This window comes from Octodon degus, unplaced genomic scaffold, assembly GCF_000260255.1.
Source record: "Octodon degus isolate 3935 unplaced genomic scaffold, OctDeg1.0 scaffold00235, whole genome shotgun sequence".
Classification (NCBI taxonomy): Eukaryota; Metazoa; Chordata; class Mammalia; order Rodentia; family Octodontidae; genus Octodon; species Octodon degus.
The window spans coordinates 473,343-485,271 of record NW_004524811.1 but is presented as its reverse complement, the minus strand read 5'-3'; the positions used below and the strand labels follow the sequence as shown (position 1 = coordinate 485,271).

The window sequence follows — 11,929 nt, the reverse complement described above, 5'->3', positions numbered from 1 at the left end:
TTTTTTTTTTTTTTTTCATTTTCATTAGGGAAGAGTGTACAGGATGTCCAGGGTCTCACTACTAGATTGGACTCATAGTGATTCACCTGTTTATAGCCTATGCAGATTCTTAATATTCTTGATTGACCACAAAGGCAAAGTTGCCCTCCAGCTCCTATGTCCTTTCCTTTGGCTATCCTCAAATTCCATCACCTTTTCTCCGTTCAGCCATTTTTCTAGAATTGTTGACAGTGTTACCTTCTCACTTTCAGTTCAATTCTCAGTCCATTATTGGATTTTGTTTCCATTTACTCTCCCGTCATTGATGTGAACCAATGGCATACATAATTTAAGGCTTGGAAATGATTTTCCATTTTTCTTAAGGGATCCTCACTGAATCTTTTAGCTGTTATGTTCCAAGCATAACAGGTCAACCACTTTTTCTCTTTTGTTTAAAACAGGCCTCGGCATATAAGCTTCCTACCCTTACATCCTAACAGGTGCCAAGATTCACCTTATGCTTGAGATTCTCTGCCAGAGTTCTGAAGTGATTCTGCTTCTCTAGTATTAAATTCCTGTCTATGTCCAGAGACAGGCATTTTAATTTTCCTTCATGCTTTTTTGTTTTCATTATTCACTTTGTGCTTCTCAATTTAAAATATTTACTGACAATATTTTCAAGAAGATCTACACCAACAAATGAAAGGTCCAGCACTTAACACCTCCTAAAAGATTATTCCTACTCCTTCTCAGCATATCTATAAGTTTCTTGGAGAATTACTGAACACTATTTCTCCCCAAATGATTAGATCCCTATTATAAGTAAATATGTTGGACTATCCTACACTTTTTTTTTAAGTTCAGAAGGTTTTTTTTTATGGCTCAGGATGCCTTTAGGGCATTTCTGATATGGCTTGAGGACCTGGGGATTGAACCACAGCAACCTGAGCCTGAATGCTCTGTTTAAGCAGTCACTTAAACAACTGTGCTAATGAGCAGGACCCCTATCCTACACTTTTGTGAGATCTTTAATTGCATATTTGTGTCTCAGCTCTTTAGAAAATTATTAAGATGATAATTGTTTGTTTTAATATATCATTAATCTATAGCCATTTATACAGTGACTTGCCTATATTAAGTACTCAATAAATATGGCATATATCAATAAAGTGTTGGATAATCAAAATCTATAATTCCACTTTGGTTTTTATGCCCATGATTATCTATAAGTAGATACATGACTTTCTTGTAACTTTTAGGACGATGTATCTAAATTGTACCTTAGATATTTTCAATTAACTGCAATACCTTAATCTTTGTATATCTTTTTTTAAAAAATGACAAAATAAATGACAGATGAACAAAATACAGTCTTTGCAATTGATTGTATATCTTCCCCATACTAATGCCTAAAATCAAATCAGCAATTGGCACTTGAGTGAGAAGTATGGCATAATCTCATGCATCATCAATTTGAAAGGATTTATCCACATATAACATTAAATCTCTTTCAGTCTCTTTCCTACAAGCCATACATAAAGTCTTCACCATCTCTTGTTATTTTTATAACTTATAAGATGTTTCTTAGCTCGAATCATGTCTTCTTCTAGGCTGGGGAGAGAGAGCTCAGTGGTATAAATCCCTGCCTGGCAAGTGCAAGGTCCTGAGTTCAGTCTCTAGTACAAAAGAAGCCAAAAAATCTGAATTCCTAATCATGTCTTCTTTTTAAAAAAATAATTTTATTGAGAAACAAATAGCAATGAGATACTTTCAAAACCTATTAGTAGGGCAGTTTCAATAATTAATACATTGCATATTGTTGTCTTAGTGGTTATTCATAGTATAAGATGCAAACATGATATCCTGTCCACAAATACTATTAGAACAAATCTTTCTTCTCATTGAATTAAGAGGAAGTAGCTATGTGTCTATCCTATTTTGAATATGCAGATACAAAATGGTCCTTCATTTGTATCCCCTTTTTTGTTTAGTTTTGTCACTGAAGTGTATTCCATTGTCATTTAAATATTGTAGGTGTGTGATTTCAGCAAATTAATCCAATATAGTCCAGTAGTCCATAATAGTAGTGGGCTTTCCGTAGGACTCACAATGTTGGAAGTTGTTGACTTGAGCCTTTTACAGCTCAGCAAATATTAATACTTTCATATCTTCTTCCAATTCATCATCTGTAGTATTCCCAGAATTAACCTTTTAAAACATGACTCAGATCACTTAAGTCTTAGTTCTTCAGTGAATTGTTTATTTTGGTTTATTTGCTTTTGTATTGCTTAGTTTTGTTTTGTCTTTTTGAGGCAGAGTATCACTACTCATTTCAGGCTGTCCTTGAGCTTGCTCTGGAGCCCAGGGTGGCCTCAAACTCCCAGTGATCCTCATGAAGCTGTTTTTCAGTCAGTTATTGAAGGAAATTTTTCAACGAGCTATACTAATATGGTCCAATATGTAGTTTTCTCATATATTGGTAAAGAAATCATCTTAAATTTAATATATACTTGCCCCATCTGCCTCAGGAGATCTGTAGTTTAGAGATGAGGAATGAGAAAGTAAAATAACTTGATCAGAATCATCAAATAAGAAGTACACACTTAGGTTGAAGACACAATGCTTTCTGCTGAATATTCCAAGTTACAATTAGTTCTCCACATACTTATAACTCTTCATATATCCATAATGTTAGGCATGCTACTTCTATTGAAATACTGTTATCTTTCTTTTCTTAAACTCCTACTTGGACTTTAATATCTATGCAAATTTATTTAAGGTCAATAATTTTAAGAAATAATTGACTCCCACATATTTCCACAGCCATGGGCACAAACTTCTTTTAATCATCACATTAAACTTTAGCTTAATTGCAAGTAACTTTTTGACTGCTATTCAGTTACAATCTCTAGGAGAATAATAGCTTTGTCTTAGTAATCATTGTGTCTGTGGTTACCTATATAGCATCTGGCAAATAGCTTATTTGGAGTTTTAGTTTGAAATTTTATTTTTAATTAATTCTAATGCTTTTACATTTAAATCTGAGACAGAAATCTAAACTGGCTGAGGAAAGCATAGAAGAACCTGGATAGCAAATTACTTAAAAACCAGACATGATGGCATATAACCAAACCATTGTGGAATGTGCCATTGTTTTGTGGGTTGCTCTTCATTTTGTAGAAAACATCCATTTTCAAATTTATATATTCACTTCATTTGCACTTGAAATATCCTACCATGTTCCAAAAGAATTTCAGGCAGTTTACCAAAGTATGCATGAATTTAACTTATAATTAAATAACATAGAAGTAGGATATCAGCATGAAGGAAATATAATTAAATGGATTTACATTTTGGCTAGCACATTAATTGCTTTATATAACCTTTTAAAACATGACTCAGATCACTTTCACATTCCATTGTCATTTAAATATTGTAGGTATGTGAATTCAACAAAATATTCCAATATAGTCCAGTAGTCCGTAATAGTAGTGGGGTTTCCATAGGACTGGCAATGACAGAAGTTGTTGACTTGAGCCTTTTACAGCTCAGCATATTAATGTGGCTTTACTTTCATGTTTTCTTCTAATCCATCATCTATAGTTCACAGCTATAGTGGTTGAACTTCAAATTATAAGATACTGATTGACTAATATAGCACACGGGGAGGGGAGAAGTTATTTTTCTTTAACAAAAAAATGAATACTTAAGGAAATGGTTTTCTTGTATTGAAACTAGTTTTTTGAATCAAAATTCCATGTTGGAAAGCTGGGTGCTGTAGCAAGTGATGTCAATTTTTTTCAAATAAAGGCAGTAATGGATTTTATATTGATGTTTCTTGTAGTCCCCTTCAATAAAAGCTGAAGGCATTATATTAACAAACAACTCAGTGAAGGCAATTCTTCAACAAGCTAAACTAATATGGTTCAAGTATGTAGCTTTGTCATGGCCCAATTTAAACCAAGGAAAGACTTTAGAGTACTTAGAGAAGTGGATGGACTGTTTAACCTTCAAACAATCTTCTGTAAGTATCACTTTTCTTAGTCAGGATGGTTAGCAGAGAGTTAACAGCAGCGTTACCTCGTCAGGAAGCATGTTGTTATTTTACAAGCAGTGGGCTTTCTAATAGCCATAATGACTGAAAAAATGCAACATGATATGGTAGAAAGAGCATAAATTTGCACTTTGGAGATCTGCGGTTTTCTCCAAAGTCTGTTATATTCAATGTTTCATATGAGATCCTTATATCCTTATGGTAAGGGGAAATCTCTGAGGTCTTATCCAAATTTGCAGTCATGTGACCATTATTTTCATTCACCTGACAGTTCAAATCACTTATAGGTGTCTGTATTGTAGCTAGAACATTTGTTCAAGGTGTAAGCCTTCTATCTCCCAGTCAAAGGTAGCCAAGTTTGGTTTCCCACCACTGTGTATTCATTTTGACTTCTGTAATCTGGTTACTCAACATGACATTTTAATTATATATTAAGTGACTCTGATAATACAATAAATTAAAAGTATTCTGAAACCTACAAAATATCACTTAAAAACTAGAAAACTAATTGGTGTGGGTTGTAGTTTGTTTTCATCCTGCTTCACTGACAATTGAACTCTTCACAAATTGTCTAACAGCATAGTTTACTTTCCTTCCTATTAGTGTTTAAAAATGCATCATTTATTGATTTTTGTCTATTAGTGCTTTCCTTGCTCCCCCTTTTAATTACATGGGTCATAATCACAAGTAAAATAACTTCTATGGCATTACTTTTAAGTTGAGTTTATTTTGTTAGTTTCTAGCCCTTCACATTTCTATGTAATAAAATAGGGGATTTGGAGAATAGTTACATAGAATTGAAGACAAGCTATTGAATTCTCTTTCTCTCCAACAGCATATTTAACCTATTCTATGAAACATGTTATGTTTCACATTTTATACATACACTTCCTTACCACAGTAGTCATTGCATTAATAGTAATTCATTTATCATTATGGAAGTTTTGTTTGTGTTTGTAAGCAGGAATAGCACTCAGGACCTTGGGCATGCCAGGCAGGCCCTTGTATACCTGAGCTATATCCCTAGCCCCAGAAATTTTTTAGAACCTATATTTGGCCAGCAACTGTACTCAAAGTTCCACAGAACACAGTTCGTGTCTTTATTAAACTTATATTAAATGATAGGAAGAGAAAAAGGAACAAAATACACGTACATGTTCTAAGGTTATCTTCCAGAGTTCCGTGCAAGAACATGGAGGGTACCTACTTTGTGAGGTCAATAGAACGTGATAGCTTAGTAAATATCACCCAGCACTCCTCTGCTAATAAGAAGAAGGCAAAATGTATCTCACTCAAGGACCAGTGTGAAATTAACTTTCAGCTCTGGGCTGAGCTATAGTATCATTTGCAGGTTAAAGATGTGTGTGGAAGGGTGTGTGTATTTGGGCAAGAAGTAAACAAGCATTTGAGTTGAGTGTATATTTGGAAAGTTTATATATTTCTTACCCTGGGACATGTAGGCGATCAAATAAATTGAAACAATAATTTTAGAGAAATATTTTATTAGTTGTCTATGTATAGTTATGTAAAACTGTGATTTGCTCAAAATTAATAGGAAGAAACATTATTAATTTGCTCTTTCCCCTCCATGTTCATTGCATTCTTTACTTTTAAGGTTACTTTTGAAACTTTTACTTTAGGAACCCAATCTGTTCTGTTGTTTTCTGCTGCAGCTGGTCTTTTTCTCTGGGTGACATAAGATAATTCATCTACATTTCAAAATACATGTAACATTAGATTAAAATTGATTGTAGTAAGTTAGGTATTATGAAGTACTAGACTATTATAAGTCTCAAGTGAAACAAAAATTATAGAAGAATATTAAAAATTACCTCATGGTCATGAATGCACTTTGCGACACTTAGAAAAATAGGATTCATTGTACTACTTCTCTTAATGGATTTGAGTATAAGGCCAGGGCTACACTATATAAAATAAAAATAGTTTAGAGAGGTCAAGGTCATAAGTCCTGCAGATACAGCCTGCTGATGATCTTGCTTAAACCACATTATGTTCAAATAGCTTTCCTTAATAACATGGGGAACCCTCAGCAAAGTTCTTTTGAAAGCCATTAATAACTAGTTCAGTGCAATAGCTCATGGTAATGGCTCAATCTTTTGGTAGTACTGCTAATATCATGCCTTCTCAACATGCAGAAGAGAGTAACTAGCCAATCAGTGCCATCACTTATAAGAACACTAACAAATACATTGTGAACAAGATAGCTAAGATGATTGTACTACTAATTTCTACCATTTTTAAGGTAGCAGTTAATGTTTAAAATTTTTACTTTGACCAATTTTACATGCTTATATCTGGTAATCTGAGCAACAAATTGAAGAAAACGATGTGCAGTATAACAACCACTTCTGCATACCTCTTTTTTGTGGTATTGTGTATAATTTCTAATGTTTTGTCTATTATTTTTCTATTTTTTTCTCTCTCTCCCTCTCTCTCCTTTCTCTTTCTCTCTCTCCTTTCTCTTTCTCTCTCTCTCTCTCTCTCTCTCTCTCTCTCTCTCTCTCTCTCTCTCTTTCTCTTTTTCTTTCTTTTTTTTGTACTAGGGATTGAACTCAGGACCCTGTGCTTGCCACTCATGTGCTTATTCTACTTAGTTATCCTCCTGGCCCTCTATTCTCTTTTAAATAAATTAATACATTGTGAATACTTAATCTGATATTCTGCTTTAGAAAATCTTAGAATTGCAAGTCAGCTATATATTTTTGCTCTGTATACATTTAGCTTTACTCAAGAACACAGTTTGCTTTAAGATAGCTCCATGGTTATTATTTTCAAGTAGACTAAGTGGAAATATTATCTGCCTTAAAATAAGACTGGTAGGTTATCAGCCAGAAAACACTTTGCGGTGTGTTGTCTAGGAATTCAGGAGAGGTGGCACCATTTGCACACTCTGCCCTTCATTCAGTGAATTAGTAAGAAATTCCAGGTGCCAGCGCTGGGATACTGACTACAGATACAACATATGGCTTCTGCATTTTGATTGCTACTTGTCCTCAAAATGGTAATGTTTCCAAGTTGCGGGGAGAGCGCTGAAGCCAAGATCATCACTTTGTTTAATGTTGACAATTCTCTGAGGTTTACAGTTATATTCAGCTATTGAAGACATGTTTTGAAAAATGAACAAATTAAGATGGATTTTGTCTTTATACCTAAATCAACAACATCTATGGGAGTTTATGTTTAGTGCAGCTCTTTGGAGAAGCTGCAGCATTAGATGAAACACAACCCGCTGTCAGAGCAGCAGGTGGCACTGACACTTGGCTGTGCCTGCTGATGAAGCCTTTCTGCTTATGTAGTACTGGTACCTTCCTGGTCAGTCAGAATATCTGCTTGATTAGTTGCCCTAGCCTAGTTTCCTGAACATGTTTATAATTATTTTAAGAGATAGATGTAATTGAGAGGTATTTGTAGGGGGTGGAGAGCGATATTGGTAAAATTCAGTCCATAGTTTTGTATGATTCTTTGCCTAAATCTTATACCATGATTATTTATGAAATTTAAATATCCCACTTCCAAAAAGACCTTCGTTGAGATTCTTTTTCACACTACATTATTTCTTCCAAAGAAATATTAGATTGACTTCTTTGAACAGTTACCAAGTTATACCAACTTTAGTTGAACATTTTACAAAAAAAAAAAAAAAAAAAAAAAAAAAACTCCTAAATCTCAAATAACTTAATATGACAAAAGTCATACAGAACAATTAAATCACAGAGGCTCTGTAGTAAGTTGGATGAATTTAATTGAGCGACTTTTCAGACATTTAGTAGCCAGCTGAGCTGGTCAGGATTCAACTGCTCATTAGCTCCCATTTCTGAAATTATATCTAAGGTTAAAATTAAACTTACTTCCTTCTCATTAGTGAGCTCGAGACAGTATTCATGGCTGACTCACTCGACCTGACATCTCAGGGCTAGACACTGTATCTGTCTTTTTAAAAATCAAATACACACTTATTCTCCATTTGTCACAAGAGAACTATATCAGCACGATGAAGACAAGACGTGTTACTGTTTTACAAAGTGGTACATGGTAGTTCCCCATCCCCTTTCCCTGAACGCTGAGGCTGGCTCTGCAGGAATATCAGCAGGGAAAACAGGCAGGGAATGAATGTACTTCAGTGAAAGATAAGTGACCCTGTTTTCAGATCCTCCTGTACTTTTAGAGATACTTTAATCTTTGTTTGAACATTCTGAGTGTTCACAATTAGAAAAACTAGTACAAGCAATTCTCTTCTGAGTTGTCCTATATGACAACTGTGGCTTTATACCGAGCACTATTTTGGATAATTTATTGCTGATTTAAATTGTTTTTCATTTAGATAACTCACCATATACTCATATTAGATACAGACTGATAAGTACTATTTATATTAGTGGGTTTCATTAAATAAACTATTTTTTGTGTTTGGTGGAAGGGTTCATGCTCATTGCTAAGACAGAAACAGCATAAGCCTTCGATAAGCTTAAGTCCTGAGAGGAAAAAAAAAAAAATATATATATATATATATATATAAAATCACATTACTAAGAAATAACTTACATACTTTCAAAAAGTGGAAAGTATGGGAATAATTTTGGGTACTTTAAGGAGCAGACAAGAGTAGTAAAGACATAATGAGCAGAGCCACAGGGTTCTCTTCAAGTGAAAAGTGAGAAAATCACTTTCAAAACAGACTAAAGCAGAAGAGGTCATGTACAAATGAGCTAGGAAGAAAGTATTCCAGGCTGGGGAGCTGACATGGCCAGGGCACAGAAGGGTAGAAATGGTAGAAAACTGGTTATCACAGTAGAATTTGCACATAATGGAAAAGATGTAGTGGTAGAAAATGTAGTTGTTCTAAGTTTCATGAGATACAGTTTAAAGTAAGAGCGATGTGATCTAATGTATTTCTTGAAGAGAACCCTGTGGCTCTAGTGTGTCTAATGATAAGACATGTTCAGACCAATCAAGAAGAAGAATTATTTGATTCAGCAGAAATAGTAATGACCCAGGTAGGTACTGTCAGCAGCTGAACTGACGATTATAAAATGAAACAGATCAGGAATGCCTTATGCAACAACCTAAGAGTTGGTATTTCCTTTCCTTTATATGCTTTGAGTATTTTTCACTGTGCTAGCCATATAAGATTATAATTTCCTACCATCTAAGTAAAGCATTATTGTACCATTTTGATATGAGATGAAGTGAAATCTTAATATCAAGTAGAAATTTGGGATCATTCATTGTAGATGATCATTCTTTTTCTATTCTTTTGTTTGCTTGTTTGTTTGTTTGTTTCTTTGTTTGTACTGGGAATTGAATTCAGGACCTTGTGCTTGCCAGTCAGACACATGTGCCACTGAGCTACATTCCCTGCCCAAAAATCATTTTTTCCTGTTAAAAAAGTCTACATTTCACATATTTGTTCATTCCTTAATTCAGCAAATAGTTAAGTAAGTCATAAGAATAGAAACTGTAATATTTATTAGAATTGTATGTTCTGTTATTTTCTATATTAATAACAAGCATGTTCTCCAGACAAGTAGTACCATTGGTTTTACTCTGTAAATTTTCTCAGTTTAATGGTTTTAACGTATTTATGTTCCTTATTTATGTTCCCACATTTCTTCTTTCTAGTCGACAGTTTTTAAGTATCAGAGTACGCTTTTACAGAATTTCAACAGGCATTTGGAAGGTGGTAAACTGTAGGCTCAACTCAAACTTTATTAATTCTTATGTTTTTCAACAGAAAAAAGAGAAGGCATCTGTCATGATACAGAACAATGCTTATGCGGTGGCTGTTGCCAATTATGCCCCAAATCTTTCAAAAGATCCAGTTCTTTCCACCATCTCCAAGAGTGCGACCACACCAGAACCCAATAAGAAGCCGGATAACAAGCCAGCAGAAGCCAAGAAAACTTTCAACAGTGTTAGCAAAATTGACAGAATGTCCAGAATAGTTTTCCCAGTTTTGTTTGGTACATTTAATTTAGTTTACTGGGCTACGTATTTAAACAGGGAGCCTGTATTAGGGGTCAGTCCTTCAATCTAGACACAAGTCATCTTTGGGATATATACTTTACACTTGGTTTGTTTTGCTGTGTACAGTCTGACTAATAACTGCTAATTTGTCCACCAATATGTACAGTGTGTATATAGTGACCTAGCTTACCAGTAGAACTTTAACAGAGATATGCATTTGCTAACTTATGGAAATGTGGGCAGAAGCACCCCAAGCTAAAAAGAGCCATTGTCTTTTTTAAAGATTTATCCTGGGATATGGTTTATAGTGGTTTTCAGAAGACCTGATTTATTTCATATTCTTCTAATAATGATGAAAATTGGGATTCTACATTATCCTTTATGGAATGTTTTCATTTAGGGATTTTTTTATTAATTAAAAATGATTAAAATAGAAGATAATGTCACTTAAGATAAATTCTTAGCAGAATCTCATATCTGCACCATCACTTCCCTCCACAAGGGCTCAGAGGCCCTGCTAATATAATTGGAAGCTTGACATACATAAAAAAAAAAAAAACTAGAGATTTGAAATCAGCTTTTAATTACTCTGTAGAGTATCTATAACCATGTACATATTATCGCATGACAAGCTCAAATAATTATGAGTCACCCTGACAGGATGTTAATTATGCCTACAATTTAGTAACTACTGGAATGTCATGGTCAGTATATTTTTAGCTTCAGAATTCATTTGAAAATAATAATTGAAATCCTATGACTTATTTCATTCACTTCAAACTACCTTAAATTAAAAAATGAATAAATGTGTCTTACTCTTTCCAAGTATGTGTTGTACTGAAATTTATCAGCTAATTTCTTTCTTTCACCCTTCCTGTCCATTCATCTTTTTTCTTTCTCTCTTTCTTTCTTTCTTTCTTTCTTTCTTTCTTTCTTTCTTTCTTTCTTTCTTTCTTTCTTTCTTCTTTCTCTTTCTTTCTTCTGTCTTTCTTTCCTTCCTTCCTTCCTTCCTTTTTCTTCTTTTTTCTTTCTTTCTTTCCATTTTGGTGCTGGAGACTGAAAGCTTACCCAGTTTGGCTGCTGTGGAACCACGTTCATTATTGGATTAGAAAACTGTGCCAAAAACTCCAAGTGCTGAGAATTAATAGGTGTCCAGACTATAGATGAGCACTTACATGATTCTCTTCTTTCCTGTTTACTGCAAATTCTGCCTTAAGGCTTCTTTTCTTTAGGATTCAGAAGCCACTAATTATAAAGGAAAGGGCAGTTAGTTGGCACATTTTTCTGATTTGAAAACAGCTCTTTCAGACAAGAATCAATATGTATCTGCTTTTGTAAAATGCAACTTTAAATTTCACTGACTCAAATTTACAACAGCTTTGTATACCAGAAAAGGTTTTGGTAAGAGTTGAGCATTTTTAAATCAAGAACTTAAAACATCACTAACAGTTGTGGACTATATCATATACACAGACTTACACAAACACACACTCACTGAAATTAGAAGCCACAATTTTATATAATTATGAATTAATGTTAAAATTTATTTTTATTTTAATATTTAAAAATACTCTTTATGTCCCTGAAATATGCTAGTAAAAGTTAACAACTATTTGCCTACACTCAAAGTTTTATGGCAATCTTAAGATACTTTTAATTGATGTGTACATTAGCAGTTATTAGTTGGCTTGTAACAATAGACGCACCTTAATAATGATTGTTTTGTAGAAAAATAAGTAGTCAACTAGTGGCATTTCTTGCAATTTTGTACAGTATTTGATTATAGTGCAAAAATAGGTATGTTCACAAAATCAATAAAAAGAGTATCTTATGGAAAAAAGCAAAATCTTAACAAAATTGTTATTCCTTTGCCTCTCAATTTTTTCTATTTTCTTTAAGTGTGAATCTACT

The 11,929-nt window shown here is 33.8% G+C and overlaps 1 protein-coding gene across 2 annotated transcripts in view; it reads left to right on the top strand.

The window, feature by feature from the left end:
* Gabra2 (gamma-aminobutyric acid type A receptor alpha2 subunit) overlaps positions 1-10,861 on the top strand; it is a 146,030-nt gene extending 135,169 nt beyond the window's left edge. For both annotated transcript variants that reach the window (XM_004645656.2, XM_023705991.1), the window contains exon 10: positions 9,786-10,861. In XM_004645656.2, coding sequence (XP_004645713.2) covers positions 9,786-10,088 — 303 coding nt within the window. In that variant the 3' untranslated portion in view covers positions 10,089-10,861. The remainder of the gene's footprint in view (positions 1-9,785) is intronic.
* Positions 10,862-11,929: the final 1,068 nt, after the last annotated feature.